Source organism: Hypomesus transpacificus, chromosome 2 (genome assembly GCF_021917145.1).
Source record: "Hypomesus transpacificus isolate Combined female chromosome 2, fHypTra1, whole genome shotgun sequence".
NCBI classification, from domain to species: domain Eukaryota; kingdom Metazoa; phylum Chordata; class Actinopteri; order Osmeriformes; family Osmeridae; genus Hypomesus; species Hypomesus transpacificus.
In genome coordinates, this window is record NC_061061.1 from 2,744,797 (window position 1) to 2,763,877 (window position 19,081).

Genomic DNA, 19,081 nt, shown 5'->3' on the forward strand with positions numbered 1-19,081 from the left:
GCGCCATCTACAGCCTCAGCCAGCCTCTGGCGGCTGCAGTGGACGAGGGGAGGGAGGGAGGCAGGGAGGAGGGGGAGCGGAGGAGAGCCCGGGATGTCACATGAGTCCTCGTAGCAGCTGAGACTCTCCTCAGCACCCGAGTCAGAGCCTCGGACTGCAGGCCAGCTCCGAGTAGCTCTCCCCTGCCCCCCCTCCGCCGCATCCCTCCCTCCCACGCAGACGACCGAAGTGGCCAGTGCTGCATTGACTCTCCCCCGTCCCGCCATGTTTTGACAAGTTTGAATGTGTGACGCAACTTTGGTTGTTGTTTTTTTTTCGCTTTTGAGTTAGTTTTTTTTGTTTGCCTGTTAACCCTTCTCTTCTCTCCATTGTGTTCTCCTTGTCTCTTCACGCACGCCCCGGGCCGCCGTGCGAACCGTGCGTTATCTCTTGGCTCTGATGATCAGACTATGGTGGCTGTGTGTGTGTTAACATGTTGCTCCTGTTGTTGATGTGAATCAAAAGCTCCTGCCAAACAGCTGGCACAGTCAAGCGCACTGGCTTCTCTGACTGGCCTGAGTGAGTACCCCCCTCCTTTCTTTCCTGGGGGGGGATGTGGGAGGGAGGGAGGGAGGGAGGGAGGGAGGGAGGGAGGGAGGGAGGGAGGGAGGGAGGGAGGGAGGGAGGGAGGGGTGGGAGAGCGGAGTGTTGTATGTCGGGGGGGGGAAAGTGTCTCAGAGCTCCAGCCTAGTGTCGTTCTAGTCATTTCCGAGGCCGAAAGCAGGCTCTCCTAGACTTGAGAAGTGTTTTGGGTGTGTTGTTGCAGAGTGTGTGTAGTATTCAGATGCATGCCTGCTTTAACAGTAAGTGTCCGGGTTGCAGGTGTAGCGAGGGGGTGCGGGGGTGGAGTGTGTGTGTGAGCCTTGTGTCTGGCGGCTCCTCTGTGCTCACGCGGCGGGGGGCTCTGTTGTGGCAGGCGGACTGGGGGACTACGGCTCGGAGGAGAGCGAGGACGAGGAGCCGCCCAGCGCCCGGGCCTCCGAGTCGTCCGACACGGACGAGGAGGAGCTGCACCTGCGCATCCAGGAGAAGCAGGACGCCTTCCGCCGCAAGGAGAGGGAGCTGCAGGCCCTGTTGGAGAGGCAGGCGCAGGAGGCCGCCATAGCCCGCGGTGAGGCAACAGCACGAGGACGCAACATGGCAAAATATGACCCCCCCCCCCAAAAAACACACAAAATATTCATTGTTTGGTGTGACGTACCGCTATCTGAGGTAACCGTGGTGACTTGTGTTTCTTCCCTCCCGCACAGAAATGGCATTGGACAGAGTGAGCAGAGAGAGGGCTGAGTATGTGGAGGGCCAGCTAGACAGTCTGCAAAAACAGGAAGTCAGGGAGAGGGAGGCGGAGCCCGCGCTAGAGAGGCGAAGGTCACGCAGCGAACAGGAAGCCAGCGAGGTCAGGGGGGTGGGGCGCGGAGGGAAGCGGGCCGCCACGGTCTCCCCGAGCAACGGACGCAGCAGCTCCTCCCACTCCAGCTCCAGCCGCTCCAGCAGCCGCTCCTCCTCCCGCTCCTCCTCCTCGGCCTCCTCGCGCTCCTCCTCGCGCTCCTCCTCGCCGCGCAGGAAGAGGAGGCGCAGCAGCCGCTCCTCCTCCCACCGAGGGAGCCGCCGCAGCGGCAGCCGGGGCTCCCGCCGTCGCCACGGCGACAAGGCCCAGGAGAGGAGGCGGGACCGGAGCGAGCGCAGCTCCTCCAGGGAGCGCCGGGCCAGCAGGGGGCGCAAGAGCAGGTCTCAGGACCGGGCCAGCCGCAGCAGGGAGAGAGACAGGGGGAAGGAGAGGGAGAGGGAGAAGGAGAGAGAGAGAGAGAAGGAGAGGGAGAGGGAGAAGGAGAGGAAGCGAAGCAGAGAGCGCAGGGAGAGCAACAGCAGCAAGCACAAGCAGAAGGCCTCCAGCAAAGACAGGGAGAGGAGGAAGGACAGGAGCCGCAGCCAGGACAAGGACAAGAAGAAGAAAGAGAAGGAGAAGGAGTCAGACAGGAAGAGAGACAAGCAGAAGGCCAGGGAGAAAGAGAGGGACGTAGTGGTGGAGGAGAGCAATGGGAAGTCCAGGCGGCGGAGGGAGAGCGAGCAGGCAGAGGCCCCCAGAGACAGGGCGCCCCGGCAGGAGAGCAGGGCCAGTAAGAAGGGCTCCGCCAAGCCTAGCAAGAGACACTCGGACTCCGAGGCCAGCAGGTCTAGCCCTGAGCTTAGCAAAGAGAAGAAGTCTAGAAAATCCAAACGTAGTCGCTCCAGGTCGACGGAACGTTCTCACAGGTCTGGTAAGAAGGCAAGCCGCAAACACAAGTCTAAGTCACGATCAAGGTAGTATTCATTTTTCTCCGTCCCTCTTTTTTTCTAACAATCTATGTCTCTATTGTGTGTCTGGATGTATGCGTCAAGGCCTTTTAGCCAGTGGTATTTGTAATGACTATTGCCAAGGGCTCGCTCAAGGGCTATTTTTTTGAAAAACTTTTTCTGAAGAAACGACCTCCTAGAAACTGTTTGCTTTTCAGAGAATCACGGCCATCTTTGTACAATTCTGCAGCGCACCAGCATAGTTAACCTCCCGTTCATAGGGGGGCGCTAGGCCCCATGTGTTATGTGTTTAAATATGACGAGCCCAGTGCTGTTCAGCTGCCCGGCCTGCCTCATGCAGAGCCCTAGAGAGCAGCGAGGCCCAACTGGGCTGTGCTATATGCGTGTCCTTGTTCTGTGTGTATTTGTAGAGTTTTAAGCGTGTGTCTGTTACTGTGAGGGAGAGAGAGAGAGAGAGAGAGAGTGTGTGTGTGTGTGTTGTGTGTGTGTGTGTGTGTGTGTGTGTGTGTGTGTGTGTGTGTGTGTGAGAGAGGGGGAGAGAAGAGCAGCACTAAGGCCCCCTCCCCCCCCCCTCCTGCGTCTCTCCTCCAGGTCCAGGTCTCCGTCTCGTCGCCGACGCTGAGGAGATCATGTCTGTGCCCCTCCTCTTAAATTCCATGAGTTTAACAGGCTTGTCTCATTGTCGAGGCAACAGTGTAGGTGGACTCTCCAGACCCCTCTCCCCCCCCCCCTACCCTCCTGCTCTCTTCCTTTCTCTCTACCCATCCTCCTCTTCATCTCTACCCCTTCTACTTTGTAAATATGTGTTCTTTTTAAGTGAAGCCTGAAAACAGGACATTTGGAATGCTAGGGTTTTTGCCTTGTATCATGCAAAGCAAAGTGCTTTGTAAGTCTGTAGAATCTCTAAAGGTGTATTATTTTAAACCATAACAGAATTAACAGAAATCACAATGTTGATGTAATCCAATAAAAGTGAAATGGTCCCTTTCCCTGTCTGCACTGGTCTGTTTGAACCAACTTGGAACCAAATAACTCCCTGAAAATGTTTGTTTTAATCAAGTTATTAAAAGAATTGTCTGAAATGGTCAATTATAAACATTGTATCACTCTTCATTACGTTATATCTCCACTGAAAAAGAAACGCGTGCTCCTCTAGTTTGTAAACACAAGTGTTTGGCCGTTGGTGCTAAGACTAGGAACTATTTGTAATGATCCGCGTTTCCAGTCGGAAGAAAGCATAATGGGGACACGGTCACATTGACTGGTCTGTCCTACACATACAACGCTAAATAATCAGTATGTATTTAAGCAATATGTTTTGTAAGAAGTTTGGGGAGCTCGTGCAAGGGATATCTACTAGAAGTTTGAAGAGAGACGGGGCTGCGTCGGGAAGGAGATCGTTCAGCTGGACCTCAGTATGTCAGCACCGCGCTCTGTTTCTGAACCGTCGCGCATGTCCAGCTGTCCAATTACGCCCAGTACCAAACCATGTCAGGTAAAACATATACAACATGAACCTTGAGCTGTTAATGACTCGTGTACGTTTTTTCCAAGCCAGGTCAAATAGTATAAAATACACTGTAGGATTACTTTAATCAGTGTTACTAAGTGTGAGTTGACTACTTTTTACTCACTAGCTTACTACCATAAGTGGTGCACATCATCATCAGTCCGGTTAACGTCAACAGCCTGTCGTTTCCCCTGCAGGGCCTGCTACGCCTCGCAGTCCACCGTGGACCCAGACGAGGTGAAGAAGTTCCAGGCACTGGCCAGCAAGTGGTGGGATGAACAAGGGGAATTTGCAGCCCTCCACTCCATGAACGACTTACGGGTGCCTTTCATACGGTCTGTGCGTTTGTCTGAAGCCAATGACTAACAATTGGTCACTTCAGCTTTTGACAATTTTACAGAGACCATTCAGCGTCTGTTGAAGGGATGGCCACAGGGTGGATTGCTAGGACAGATATCAAATCAAAGCGACAGAGAGCCTCCACATCAGCACTGTGCTAGAAAAATGGAGGGGGTGCAGTATTAAGGAGAGAGGAGATGGGGCTATTTTAACCGATTTGATCTGCTGCCCTGACCCCATCAACTCTGTGCTGGCTATCCATCCTATAATACCCCAAACATCCCATGTCTGTTGATGGGTTGCCGCAGTGACAGCTGATGTGGCCACACCCTCCAGGCAAGACCCTGCTGTTGCTGGGCTGTCAGATAAAGAACATCAAGCTGTTTTTACACTGATAGGTGTGTCATCCCAGCCCCGGATCTGTGTGGAGATGGACTGACAGGCTGGGGTTGGGGCCAATTGTTTTTGCTCTGTAATGTACATAAGGGACGATGTTCAAGCCTATTTGCCATCGCAACAGTGGCCAGGGGGTACTGGGACAGCGGGAGGTGTCAGAAACATGGAGCACAACAGACCTTCACCCACCCCAAACAGGCATTCAACCCCACCCACCCCACCTCTCCTACCCTCCCTATCCTACCTCCTTTCTGGCTCCACCTCAACCCTGCCCCCCTCTCCTCACCCCAGTGTGGAAGAAGCCCATGGACTTCAGTGCATTCCACCTCCAGCGCTGTCAGACTGTGGCTGTCTCACAGCGACAGGGAGCACAGACTCGCAGACTAGTTCAGGCAGTGATCTCGGACCTTAGGGACTTCCTGTTGACCTCTGACCTCTGTCCACAGGGACAACCTGATGCGTGTCCACGGGGGGCGCCACCCCGGGAAACCCCTCGCCGGTCTACGCATCCTGGACATGGGCTGTGGAGGAGGCCTCCTCACAGAGGTAGCACTGCTGCGTGTGTGTGTGTTTGTCAGAAAGCAGGACAAGTGGGAGGGGAGTGTTCAACAAGGACACAGGCTGCCGTCTTCCCACCACCCCATGCATAGCTGTTTTGGTGTTCCAATTGTTCGAATCACCAGCATTCAGATCACATTCCTCCTCAGTTGTCGGCTGTTGGACGCGGCCCTCCGCGTACCAGCGTCCAAAAATACACCCGGGCGTCCGCCTCAGCGCTGCGCTCCGCTGATGTGACTGGTCGTGGTTTGGTGGAAGGGACAGTCGGTACTTTACTGTTGTTTACGTGTTGGTTAGTTTGGATATCTATCTTCAGACGTTGCTTTCTGCTGTGGACGTACCAGCTGTTAGGGCTGATCCGAGCAGACGGCATCAGGTCCCATTATCGCTGTCTTTCACCCACATACACACACAGTGTGTACAGTATATTGTGTGTGTGTGTCAGAATCCTGTGGCGAGGGTCGTTCCCTTCACAGGAGATCAGCGGTGGAGGGTTGACAAGACTGGGGGAGGACAGTCTGGATTTCTCTCTCAAACACGTGACATTGACATTGTCTGTTTTGTCATCCACCCATAAGGGGGCGACAGATCCCCAGCTTCCGTTAGTAATGCAGTGAAATAGTATGCAGTGTCGTCTTATTGCGATGTATAGGCCTTCATCTGCAGCACCAACCAGACAGCTCTTTAGCGCCATCTGCTGGCAATTAGTTGATCCTTTTTATGTCAAAACACTGTTTTGATTTGTATACAACGTACAAAAGACACAAGGTCGATCAGTTGCATCAGGTGACGTGAATGTGCGTGAAAGTCTACCATTCTGTGATGAAAAACTCCTATGTTGAATTGATGGTTAGTCGTATATGTATCCTGTTTAGACCAGCACTCTTCTCCCTTTTCTTTCTGTAATCTGCAACAGAATGTCATATTTTCTAAATTGTAGTCTGTTTATAATATCTATCCATTGGTTCAGGGTGGGAGACCCTCAAAAAGCACGTTCCTGCCTTCTTGCTTGCAACTATGATCGTTTTTGATCAACATTTGTTTACATCCAGTTCCTGAGATGTGTAGGGAGAGAGAGAAAGTGAACTAAATGTCCAGTTCTCTTTACCACTTTAGCAGTATGTATTCTGGTGACTTGCTCTAGTCCTTCTGGACTCAAACTGTACTCATCACTCTCCTTCCCTCCACCCCCAGCCCCTAGGCAGACTGGGGGCAGACGTGTTGGGGATTGACCCGGCAGCCAACAGCATCGGGACAGCAGAGCTCCATACCTTCCGAGACCCGGAGCTGCTGGGGCGTGTCAGCTATCGGGCCTGCACCCTGGAGGAGCTGTCCCAGGGCCTGGAGGGGGAGGGGGAGGGGGAGGGGGAGGGGGGGGAGGCGGTGGAGGGGGAAGAGGAGTCGTTCGACGCGGTGGTGGCCTCTGAGGTGGTGGAACACCTGGCTGACCTGGACACCTTCGCCCTCTGCTGCGGGGACGTCCTGAAGGTAGCTCACGTGACCTGCTGCATAGTCATCGTGCGATGCTCTGTCTGGTTGTCCTATGAGGCGGAGTGTGTGTGTGTGTTTGTGTGTGTGTGTGCCTGCCAGCTCTTGCACACGCTCTATTAGCACTGTGTTTTTGTTTGTGCTTGCTGTTAGTACTGTGTGTGTGTGTGTGTGTTCACCAGATGTGTGGGTCAGTGTGTTGGGAGGCCAGAACCTCTTAATCTCCTCTAACGCCTCACATCCTTTTAGAGCCGCAGCCAGACTCAGGCTGCAGTCCATTCTGTCTGGCTGGAGCAGACCCCGTTAAGCTGAGCTGAACCACGCGATGACGCTATGTTGCATTGTTCATTAGTAAACAGTAGAGGTCAGGAGGATCAGTAGATAACTTGAGAGAACAATGGAGACCTGTAGATAGCACAATAGAACAGTAGAGAACACAGTGAATCTGTGACCTACAGTTTGGGTAGACTTTCCCCTGTCTTGTGGCTGTTCTACCAACACCTCCCTCTGCTCCCCTCCCGTGGCTGTTCCACTAACACCTCCCTCTGCTCCCCTCCCGTGGCTGTTCCACTAACACTTCCCTCTGCTCCCCTCCTGTGGCTGCTCCACTAACACCTCCCTCTGCTCGCCTCCTGTGGCTGTTCCACTAACACCTCCCTCTGCTCGCCTCCTGTGGCTGTTCCACTCACTAACACCTCCCTCTGCTCGCCTCCTGTGGCTGTTCCACTCACTAACACCTCCCTCTGCTCGCCTCCTGTGGCTGTTCCACTCACTAACACCTCCCTTTGCTCCTCTCCTGCCAGCCCGGAGGCTCTCTCTTCATCACCACCATCTCCAAGACCAACCTGTCCTACGCCCTGGCCATAGTGGCGGCAGAGCGGGTGCTGGGCATCGTGCCCAGCGGTACCCACGACTGGGACAAGTTCATCACCCCTGTGGACCTGGAGCGCCTCCTGGAGTCCAGTAGGTCTCCCGCGGTCTTCGCCATCCCCTTCCTGTTTCCTCCCGTGCCTTCCTGTTCATCTTCCTGTCTCTCCAAGCCCTCTAGGTCTCCCTTTTGTTATTGACGCATTCTTCCGGATGTCTCTCTTCCTCCCTCAGATGGTTTTAGTGTGGAGAGTATCCAGGGCATGCTGTACAACCCTGTGTCTGGGGGGTGGAGCTGGACGCAGAGCACCAGCGTCAACTACGCCCTGCACGCCGTCAAGAGGACGGAGGAGGCCCCGCCCGGCCACACCCAAACAGGCCCCGCCCACACTGGAGGCAGAGACGCGGCCCCTCCTGGACACAGCTGAGGGCGAGGGAGGGTGACGGGAAACAGGAGTGGGGGAAGACTGTGATGGAGGAGGTAGGACTGAAGCATCTCCAAGGTTCTTCCCCGGAGATTTCCTTTAGGAGATGTTCCGGACCAGACCTGGAGGATGAGAGGATGGAAAGACGGGGTCGGGGATAGAACAGAGCTCGTCTGGACAGTCCTTGTGTATCTTGTTGGCAGTGTGGTATTTATTTTAGCCAGCCGACGCTAGACAGCAGTGCTGAGCTGGTGTGACCTTGTTTGAAGAGCACTCTGCTGCCAAACTGTCTTGAAGAATCACCATGAGATGAGCTGAAGTCCGAGTGTTCACGGCCATGGTGAGGGGCGAGGGGTTAGATGTACTGTTCAAAAGGAAAAAGACAGAATCATGCCTAATAAACAGATGAAACATGTATGGATTTCATCATTTACCTCTCTATCCAGTTCTTATCTCAACCCCTCCAGGCTGGCTGGCTGGTCTACACCCGTCTAGGTCTTCCTACACATCAACTGTCTCTCTGGTTTGCCCATAGTATAATCGATGGTTCCATTCAATGCACAAGATATCTACCGCATAATAACACGCTCCATCAAAAGAAGTGTTGTTTCATAATTAATGGTTGCATAAGAAGCCCTGTTGTCTCTGAGCCACATGAAGCTGTCTGAAGAGGCTCTCCTGACCACACAAATATAGGACTGGGCTGTATCTTCCCATCTCCATGGCAACTAGGGGAGGGTAATTGGCTTGTTCGTGAATTATTACATAACTCCACCCCAAGCCTTCCAGGAGTGTCACTCCTAAAGCAACGTCAACAAACCAGCCAAGCTGAAGGTTTTGGAAACAGTTGGAACTCCTTATTCTGCTTATGGAACAGTTGATCTGAAATGTCTGGTCCATAACAGCAACATAGATGTTCTATGACAGAGGAGAGGTGACGTGGGAATTACCCTCCTTCAGTGTCCCACTGAGCAACAGGCTCCAGATTTCGGAAGCCGGTGACTGACGATTATTAATTCTCGTCGGTTGATCCTAAACGCCATTATATGTTAAGATATTGATTAAGCTTGGAATGTTGAAGCAACACGGTCCTATGATCTCCCCACACACGCGTTTGAAAATGTTGAGGGCATGCCGGTAAATGACAGCACCGGGGTGCGGACGACACCGTGTTATTAGCCTACTGCTTCTCGATGGGTACGTAACTGCCCTTCAGTTAAAGAATCCTTACGAAATCAGTTGTTTTGCAACAGAGATGCGGAAAGCAATCGCTACAGAGAACTCGCTGTACCAATGTATTTTCCGAGATGACTGTCCATATTCACTTTACAAGTCGGGTGAGTAAAACTACAAAGTCTATTGTAATTTATGTGTTAGACTGTTGCTAAAATAGCCTACCGAGTCTGGCACCGATACCGGGTACGCGTGTGTGTTGTTCGTGTGTTTATATAGCCTACAGGTTGAAAACATATTTTTTTCATTGTTTTAACAGTGAGTATTATGGATTAAAAGCCTACTATATAATATGTAACATTAAAAATTCCACTCATAAAGAGGAGGATAAAGAGGTAGTCAAATTAATAAATGTTTGGATCTCTTATTTCTCTTTAGCTAATACCGGTGGATTATGAGTGCTGAAACAGTTTGCATGAGACATCTGCTTTAGCCCAGTTCAGATATTCAGGTGGACAGGCTGCAGGCTACAGTATGTTCCCCGTCAGCTCGCATCGTTGTTAGTTTTACTGAGATGCGAGGGGAGTGTACTCCGGCGAGGCGCGGTGACATCACTGGCTTCCATTGGAACAGACAAAGGCTCCGAGCTCTGGCGGAGGATGCCGATGTGGGTGCGGGCACCATCAGGGGCGAAGATGCTGCTACCTCCCGCTCGGTTGATCGACTCCATGTCGCCAGGCTGTATAGCTGTCCAGGCACTTTGATGAGGTCCGGTGGGGGTTATTGGGTGGAAGTTGGAGGGCAGGCCTACCGAAAGAGACCATGTATTGGAGTACTGGCTTCGCCTCGTCCCGGTCCTGCGTGGTTGAGCTCGGCCGAAACCACAGCCTGCCCTTTGGGTTTTGTGGCTCTGAGGAACACCAGTCTTTATATGGATACTTTGCCGCTGTTCCTTTACAGGACTACAGTGCGCTCGTGACGGGACTGGGTACCGACTCATGGTGGAAGAAGACGCTCTATGTCACCGGTGGAGCGCTCCTTGCCGCCGCCGCTTACCTATTGCACGAGCTGCTCGCTATCAGGTAGGATCTCCGTTAAAAACTCCGCACAGAAAATGCTACCGTGAATGACAACATGTCTTCATATCCTCATCACGATCCGTATATATGCTGTTATGTCTGTGTAAAAATCGGAGGATGCAAGGTGCATGAGGATGATGAGGATGAAGATTGTCATTATTGCTCTACAGGCCCATTCACTTTGGCTAGGTTATTGACTGCGGCTGCACCAACAACCCAACCTCTCTCTGTTTTCTAGACCGTTTGTTGTGTTTATTGTAGCACAACCTGCATGCAGAGATGGTCGTAAAACACCGACCATTCGGACTGTACTGTATGAATCACGCGTCTGCTCATGTGCCAGGTCTCGTGCCTGCCCAGCGACTTGAACATAAATAAACGTTCCTCGGGCTCTGCAGCAGTCACGATGCCCTTAACTGACATTCCACGTGAGCTACAAATGTAAACGTTCGCTCTGTTCCTGTATGTAAAAGCGGACGTATCAAAGATCGTGATTGAAATCCTTGTCGTCTTTTGGTATTTAGGATTACTCCGCCTATATTTTTATGTTTGGAAAAGTACACCCTTGCAATATTAAAGCCGTCAATCATGGATTTAAGATAGAACATCCGGTACCCACGACGGACGGGACCGGTGTCCCGGTGGCTTGTTTTATGGGCTATAATCTGTCACTGTTTGTCGTTCATTAATCCTCATCTGAATCACATTCATTACCTATAGGCTACCCAGTGGTGATGGTATAAGCCTTTGGCTCGTGTTGCCTCTTGGGATAGTTCTATGATTCACTGGCCCGTGCAGTCTGGGAAACTGGTCATTGACTTCGACTGACTGCTTAGTGTTTCACCGTCTTAGAGAAAATGGGCTGTCACAATGTCTGAACCGTTTCAGCACTACGACTCTCTGGACAGCGATAGTAAACAACGTCAATTTCCTGATCTGCTCTATAAAGATCAAACAACGTGTAAACATTAAACTTGCATGTTTCATTTGGACTGAATAGTCATCAGTCTGACTTCAGATTAAATCTGATTTAGTTATGGACTCTAGCTATCACTAACCCCAACCCTGTGTTTGTATTTGTCAATGTCTGTCTGTCTGTCTGTCTGTGTGTGTATACAAACAGTCTATTTCTCTGTGGGGAGTGTGGGTAGCATCCTGCTCTGCTGTGTCCACCCTGGCTATAAAGAGCAGCAGCTGCCCCCCTCCTTTCTGCCCCCCCCCCCCCTCTCCCTCTCTCTTTCCCTGGGGGACTTGGAGCTGAAAACAACTCCTCCCATCCTCCAATCAGAATCTGCCTTGCTGTTAGGCTACACACTGACTGCTCAACTACTCTTTTCACTTCCTTCCTAATTCTCTTACGCTATTTCCTTCTCTCTCTCCGGTCCCCCCCCCCTCTCTCTCTCTCTCTCTCTCTCTCTCTCTCTCTCTCTCTCTCTCTCTCTCTCTCTCTCTCTCTCTCTCTCTCTCTCTCTCTCTCTCTCTCTCTCTCTCTCTCTCTCTCTCTCTCTCTCTCTCTCTCTCTCTCTATCTATCTCTCTCTTTATCTGTTTCACTCTCTCTCTCCACCTGTCCCTCATCCTGCCTCTCTCTCACTTGATCTGTTTTCCCTCCCTCCCTCCCTCAGGAAGGAGCAGCAGCTGGACTCTAAGGACACCATTATCCTCCACCAGTTCTCCAGGCCCAACCACGGAGCCCCCAGCCTGTCGCCCTTCTGTCTGCAGCTGGAAACCTACCTGCGCATGCTCGACCTCCCTTACCAGGTACCACACACACATATACACACACACACACACACTGTGTGCTCACTGTGTGTCTCAGGATGGACAGAAGTCAAGTGTGTCATATAAGGATTTGGGGGAAATCCCTAATCCCTCTCCTCTTCCTGTCTGGTGCCCCTGCAGAACTACTTTGATGGGGGGCTCTCGCCCCAGGGGAAGATGCCCTGGATCGAGTACAACCACCAGCAGGTCTCAGGGTCAGAGTTTATAGTAGACTTCCTGGAGCAGAAGCTGGGCCTCAGCCTGAACAAGCACCTGAGTGCCCAGGAGAGGGCGCTGTCCCGTGCGGTTACCATCATGGTGGAGGAACACCTCTACTGGTGAGACGCACACACAGATTCTCTCTCACACGCTCACATTATACAGTAGAGTCATGCGCTCTCTGTGACTTTTGTCTATTGGTAATTTTGTAAGTGTGTGTGGTGAAGCTAATACTCATCCTGCCTCTTTCTCTCCCTCTCTCTCTCTCTCTCTCTCTCTCTCTCTCTCTCTCTCTCTCTCTCTCTCTCTTTCTCTCTCTCTTTTCTTTATTGATTGCATTCCCTACCTTAATTAATATTTATTTCACTCTTTATTGATCTCTCTCTTTGTATCTGTCTATTTCTCTCTCTCTTTATTGATCGCTTTCTTCCTCTCTCCGTTTCTTATTTCCTCCCCTCTGACCTCTTTTCTCTCCTCCTTCCATCCCCCCTCCCTATCTCAGTGAGAGTGGGCTATGTTTAGACCAACAGAGGGCTATTGATTCAATTATTTATGGATGTCCCAGGGCAGTGGGATAGCATGTTGCTCAGGGTATGTATGTGTGTGGGCGTGTTTGTAGTCAGGCTAACAGAAGGCCTCGAACTGGAGGGAGAGGATATCAGGTGTGTGACTGGGATGTCTGATGTTTCTCCTTTCACTGCCCCTCCAGAGGCTCAGAGATACAGACATCAGCCGCCTTTCATCTGGAACAATTAACCTAAACAGGATGGATTTCACCAGCTAATTGCTTTTATAATGACATACCCCCCTCTGCTTCCTGTTTGTGCGCGTGCAGCGAGAAGGAGGGCGGGGGGGGGGGGGGGCGAGGGGCGGTGGTGATAGGAATATTGGCACTGAGGACTAGAACAATAACATTTCTCCTGGTCTAACACTCCAGTCACTACAACCATCATCCTCTGGCCTGTGTGTGTGTCCAGGACCATCGCCTACTGCCAGTGGGTGGAGCACCAGGAGCAGAGCCAGCAGCTGCTTCCCGTCTGCGGCCCCCTGAGTGGCGTGCTACGCTGGGTGCTGGGTCAGCTGACGAGCGGCGTGCTCCAGAGAGAGATGTACGGCCAGGGCCTGGGGCGGCTCCCCCGCGAGCACATCTACCTGCAGATGGAGAAGGACCTGCGCACGCTGGCCGATCTACTGGGTGAGAAGGGTGGAGTGGGAGAGGATAGGGAGGAAGAGGAGGAGAGAGGATGGGGAGCAGAGGAGGAGGAGCCACGCTTTGTGTCTGAGTTCTGCTTCCTGTCCATCCCCCAGGTGAGAAGCGCTACTTCCTGGGAGGCTGTGTGTCTCAGCTGGACGCTAGCGTCTTCGGCCTGCTGGCCGTGCCCATGTGGAGCCTGCCGGGGTCGCGACCCGAACAGCTCATCAAAGGTAGGAGCCCCTGTTGATGCTACGGTACTTCCTGTTTCCTGGTGTAATCCTCCCATTTTCACCAGTAGGTGGCAGTGAAAGCCAGCATGCGGTGTTGGGTTATTATCAGCACAAGTGAATTCATGACAGGAAATACCGACTGGTCTGACAATCCTTTTCTTGATTCCGCCTTATGGTCCCCCCGCGTCCCCCCTCCCTCTCGCCCCACCCTCCCCAGGTGAGCTCATCAACCTGGCCATGTTCTGTGAGCGCATGCGCAGGCGCTTCTGGCCCGAGTGGTTCGTGGACCTGGAGGACCTGTACTACGACGGGGAGACAGACAGCCGCGGGTCTCCCACTGGCCCTGCGGACCTGGGCCTGTTCTCCAGGACTGACACCCTGGAGGAGAGCGAGGACAGCGCCCCTCGGAGTGGAGACAAACACGGGCACGCGCGCTGCCGTGCACACTCCACCGACACGGACGCGTCCCTGTTTGACTCTGACGTGGGCACGGACTCAGACAACGAGCTGCAGCTCAAGGGAAGCCCTGACCCCTGCCCGGAAACGGCGAGCCAAATCGTCTGATGACATCACTGCTTTTGCCGTGGCAGTCCCAATGACAGGGCCTCTCATGACCTGATCATCCAATGAGGGCATCTCTGATAAAACAGTTCCGTCCAATCAGAATCAGAAAGGGTTTTATGAGTGGACTTCTGAGGAGCTGTTCGTCCAATGAAAGGGTTCGTTATGATTACCATTAATAATGTCCTTCCAGAGCTCTGCACTGGTGTCTATATGCCGTGTATGACATCCTGTTAGTCAAGTGACTTCTTGTATGAGTTTATGGACTTCCTGTTTGGGCGTGTCATGCTGTGACGTGTGCTCCCGTGGTCTGGCAGGGTTACATGGTCTTATTGACCTTCAGTGCTAGAGAGCCACTTGGACTGGTAGAATGGAGGGGTGGAGAGATGGAGGGATATAAGATGGAGAGATGGAGGGATATAAGATGAAGATGGAGGGATATAAGATGGAGAGATGGAGTCTGGATGGATGAAGGAGGATGTTGACCATGGTGAGCTGATAACTGGACAAGTTTGGACGCAGTTCTACTTTTTCACCACCAGAGGCCGCCGTAGCTCTACATTACTTTATGCCATTCTTTCTTCAGCCTCAAATAAAAAAATCTACAAATCATAAAGTAACACCAGATTAAATGTGTCCCCTAGTCAAATTAACTGTGTATGTGCAGAGTGAATAGAGATGAATGTGATTAATGTGATTGATTGTTGGATTTGACGTTGGGTTGTTCATTTCTGACTGACCAAACCAGTGGCACTTTATTTTATTTTTTTATTTGAATGTCAACATAGTCTATGTCAAACTGTTAATTTATATAACGGCTTGTTTTCTTACTGCTCTCAAAGAGAGCACACAATTGTTTTGCACAATCGTGTTTCATTTGAACTGATGTCATGTGATTGGTTGTTCTAATCAGATAGTTATTGTTTTTTTAGGCTGTTTGATTGGAGGATAGAAACACTGCTTGGTCTATCAGTAGTTAGTAGCACTACATACAACTGACGTGTGTGCGTGCGTATGTTTGTTTGTATTTGTGTGTACCTGCAATATAAATCAGGATCATAGTAGTCAGTAGTTCATTGCGGAGGCACAACATGATAAATACGAGACTACCCAATCAGAATAGCCTTTCTAGAGTTGTTAAACTTCATGTGGTGACTAGGTGGACCAAGAAATCTGACCTGTGGACCACCATGTTATATGTGACAGTACTGGAGCCTAAATAAAGACATGCTGTCATCATTTCCAACCTACATAGACACGTGTGTTTTGATCCTTTCGACATTCCACAGCTCACCTTGTATTTACTTAAACTGTGTGGACTATGTGTCAATCCGTTGGAAAATAACCAAGCAGAGAAGAGGGGAGATACGGGGAGGCAATGAGAGAGGAGGGAAGGGGGTGGAGAGGAGAGGGGAGGGGAGCATAGGGGGAAGAGAGGAGAAGCGAGGATAAGAGGAAAAGATGAGTGGAGAGGGGAGCGGAGGATCAGGAGCAAGTGTCCCAGGAGGGGGAGCAGGTGCAGGCTGCCAGCGAGGCCCTGGGGCCTGAAGGGCCAAACAGCTTCACACAATCTGCACTCCTCTTTTAATTTCTCTCTCTCTCACTCTCTCTCTCTCTCTCTCTCTCTCTCTCTCTCTCTCTCTCTCTCTCTCTCTCTCTCTTTCTCTCTCTCTCTCTCTCTCTCTTTTTCTCTCTCTCTCTCTCTCTTTCTCTCTGTCTCTCTCTCTCTTTCTCTCTTTCTCTGAACAGATCAGTGATCCACAAAGAGAGGTAAACACACAGAAGCAAATTAAAAAGGAAACTCCCCTGGCACAGCAAATACATTATCCCAAGTCAACACACACACATGCACACACACATGCACACACACGTGCACACACACGCGCACACACACACCCTGCAGCATTCCAACCAAAGACTTTTCATCGTAGTCTTAAGATGATGTGTCTTTCTAGATCCACATAGACCTCCTGCACATCCCTCCCGGCAGGTTCAATCTGTGTTATGCTAGTTCCTTCCGTTTCTGATCTGGATGTGTGTACTCAGATGGTTTTGGCTGTACCCAGCCCTCCCAGCCCCCTTGGCCCTCCAGCCCCCCAGCCCCCTGGCCCCCAGACCTCCTCCTTGGCAGGGGTCCGTCCATCTGCCTCCCCCCTGAGTCCTGAGGGATGGGAGGCCACTGCGACCCCCCACGACCAGCTGCTCACCCCCAGAACCTGCCTCTTGCTGCCAGGTAGTACCCATGCACACACACACGCACACACACACACACACACACACACACACATAGAGTTAAACACACACTGGTCCTGGCAGGATCAGGTGCTCACCACAAAGGCAGGGTTAGAGGGGAGCCGATTCCAACAGGTGGCGCTGTTTTCTTTTCTAATTACACCTTTATTAATTCATTGGCACGCCGATGCGATGACTCTGGCTCTCTGATCGCTCACAGGATAGCTGCCAAGGATTGTCCTCTCCTCTCCTCTGCTCACCTCTCCACTTCTTTTCTCTCCTTTTCCTCTCCTGTATGATTTTCTCCTCTCATCTCTTTTAATTCCCTCCCCCCTCCTACCTCCCCGGTCCCCCCCCCCCCCCCCGGTCCCCCCCCCCCCCTCTCTCTCTCTCTCTCTCTCTCTCTTTTTCTCTCTGTCTCTCTCTCTCTCTCCCTCTCTCTCTCCAGAAGCTTACAGTCTAATTCCCCAGTTGTCATGCCATAAAAACAATAACTAGCAATCCCAGACAAGATAGAGGGCGAACCCAACAGCTTTTTTCTCTTGTTTTTTATATTTGTCTTTATCTTCCCCTCTTTCTTTCTGAGAGTAGAGGATGTTGGCAAAGCCTCTTTAACTCGCTGGTATTATAGAGGATTAGTTTGGGCCCGGATCCCTGTGTATGTGTGTATGTGCATGTGTTTGTGTGCGTGTGTTTGTGTGCGTGTGCTTCTGTGCCTGTTTATTCCTTGGTTGTGGTAGACTCGCTAGGTAAACAGTTTGTGTGTCACACATGATTGCATTTCAGAAATTAAAAAGTGTGTGTGACAATGGGCTGGGCCTCTGAGGGCTGGGGTATAAAGGCTGTGAGCTGGGGGCTGTCTGGGGGCTGTAGGCCTAGGGCTGGGGAATAGAGTCTGGGTCTGGCTGGGGGCTGAAGGCTGGCTGGGGGCTGAGAGCTAGGGACTGGGGAATAGAGTCAGGGGGCAGGCTGGGGTTTGGCAGGGGGGTGACATGTTAGACCCAGGGGCCTTTGGGGACCTGGTTCTCTCTGTGACAGAGTGACCCTCCCTGGCAGCCAGAACAATACTGACAGTCCTGGACAATCAACACTGGCCCATCTGTCTCTCTCCTGCCCTCCCCTCTCTTCTCCTCCCTCTTTTCATCCCCTTCTTCCTCTTCCTCTCGCCACAGAGGAGAGACAGGGGCATCAGAGGGTGGAAAGAAACGGGCTGAGAGGGGCAAAAGATACACATTATTTAAACCTTTTCCGCTAACTCTGGTCTTTAAAAGCCTGTATTTTATTGTCCTTTTATTTCGTTGCATAGGCTATTTAGACGGCACAACAATGCACTCAATATTTGTTTTTGTTTACAAGCACAACAAATTTGTGAGGTGTTTTATTTGCATTCCGTAATTCCGCAGGTGCCAACCGAAGCCGGTTGCTCCGCTCCTGCCTCATATCCCACCTCTGTCTGCGGGGAGCAACTCAGAGCCGCGGTCTGCCTGCAGCGCACGGGTCTCGCCAATATATAATCCGTTGTTATCTTGTCACCACGTGGAGCTCTGCCATCCCACGAGACAACACCGAAATTCATTAATCTAATTTAATATGTTGTATTGCCCAAATGAGGCGCGAGGTGGCTTTGCTGCAGGATAAGAGCAAAGTAAAGCTCCGTCCCATAAGACAAGCACAGCCGCACCAAGCGCTAACGGTAACATGCTTCATTAAACTCTTAATTACCTATTGTTACTAACTAGTTCGTGGTGTTTTAATGAGAATCTACGGGCGGTTAAATGTAATCTAAATTTTCTAATCTACTGGTCCATTACCAAGGAGTCAAAATGTTATTGGTTTTGTGAGTAATCAGACTTTTAAATGGCGTTGATTCCGTTCCCCAAGGCCTCGGAAGGGGCTCGACTGTGTAATTGAATTCCGCTTTTTTTCTTCTTCTCTTTTTGGGAGAAGTGGAGGTTTTCTCTTGTGCACTCAGTCACTCAGCTCGAGGACCGTCTCCTCGGTTCCGGTTGGATCACAAGGTTGCTGCGCTTCACAACCTCCTACGCACGGGTCACCATGGCGACCCCTTCACAAGAGAGGCTTCTAAAGCTGCCAAAGGAGCCAGGCTAGACACCGTCTGAAAAACTGCAGTGTGTGTGTGTGCGTGTGTTCATTTATGTGAGTGTGCATATGTGTGTATGTGTGTGTATGTGTGTACACTTTAGTCATGTCCCCTCTGTGCTGTTACCTGGAGCCAGATAAGCTCAAGGATTGATCACTATGTGTTTTTTGTGAGTGAAGGGGAATCGTTCTCACACACATGCTGTGAGGTTAATATGAGCCAAACACATGCAGACACACACACGCTCACACACACACACACACCGGGTTAAGCCCTCGTATAGGGTAGTTCCCTAGCCTCTGTCTGTTTTCTCAGCAGAACCTGCAGAACTGATTGAACCTTCTGTCCTATCATGTCATGGGAGTTTTGTTCGGGGCTGCCCTGTCCTGTCTTTCTCTGAACAGTCGTGGCCATAAGTTATGGCAATAACAAATGTTGTGTTTTGCAAAGGTAGCTGGTTCAGTATTTCAGGAAAATGTTTTCAAAATGTTTCTATAGAATACTGGAATACAATAAGGCACATTTCATATATTTTTAAGCTTTTTGGGGGCGAACATTATCAAAATATGCAAATGGTCCCCTCTTTTACAGCAGTCAATCTTATCTTAAAATCC

General features: G+C 51.3%; 3 protein-coding genes across 3 annotated transcripts in view; all 3 read left to right on the forward strand.

Annotated features, from left to right (window-relative positions):
• The window catches only part of pnisr (PNN-interacting serine/arginine-rich protein), a 5,499-nt gene extending 2,178 nt beyond the window's left edge, over window positions 1-3,321 (forward strand). The window contains exons 2-5 of the mRNA XM_047032299.1: window positions 505-558; window positions 956-1,150; window positions 1,290-2,340; window positions 2,926-3,321. Coding sequence (XP_046888255.1) covers window positions 505-558; window positions 956-1,150; window positions 1,290-2,340; window positions 2,926-2,956 — 1,331 coding nt within the window. The 3' untranslated portion in view covers window positions 2,957-3,321. The remainder of the gene's footprint in view (window positions 1-504; window positions 559-955; window positions 1,151-1,289; window positions 2,341-2,925) is intronic.
• A 217-nt stretch (window positions 3,322-3,538) lies between these two features.
• Window positions 3,539-8,332, forward strand: coq3 (coenzyme Q3 methyltransferase). Its single transcript, XM_047035167.1, has 6 exons — window positions 3,539-3,829; window positions 4,042-4,179; window positions 5,026-5,125; window positions 6,332-6,625; window positions 7,429-7,588; window positions 7,727-8,332. The coding sequence occupies exons 1-6, from the start codon at window positions 3,633-3,635 to the stop codon at window positions 7,918-7,920; spliced, it is 1,083 nt and encodes a 360-aa protein (XP_046891123.1). The 5' UTR covers window positions 3,539-3,632; the 3' UTR covers window positions 7,921-8,332.
• A 977-nt stretch (window positions 8,333-9,309) lies between these two features.
• On the forward strand, window positions 9,310-14,959 carry faxcb (failed axon connections homolog, metaxin like GST domain containing b). Its single transcript, XM_047035151.1, has 6 exons — window positions 9,310-10,172; window positions 11,794-11,929; window positions 12,071-12,267; window positions 13,126-13,343; window positions 13,457-13,573; window positions 13,791-14,959. Exons 1-6 carry the CDS (start codon window positions 9,913-9,915, stop codon window positions 14,135-14,137), a joined length of 1,275 nt encoding a protein of 424 aa, XP_046891107.1. The 5' UTR covers window positions 9,310-9,912; the 3' UTR covers window positions 14,138-14,959.
• The last annotated feature ends 4,122 nt before the right edge of the window (window positions 14,960-19,081 follow it).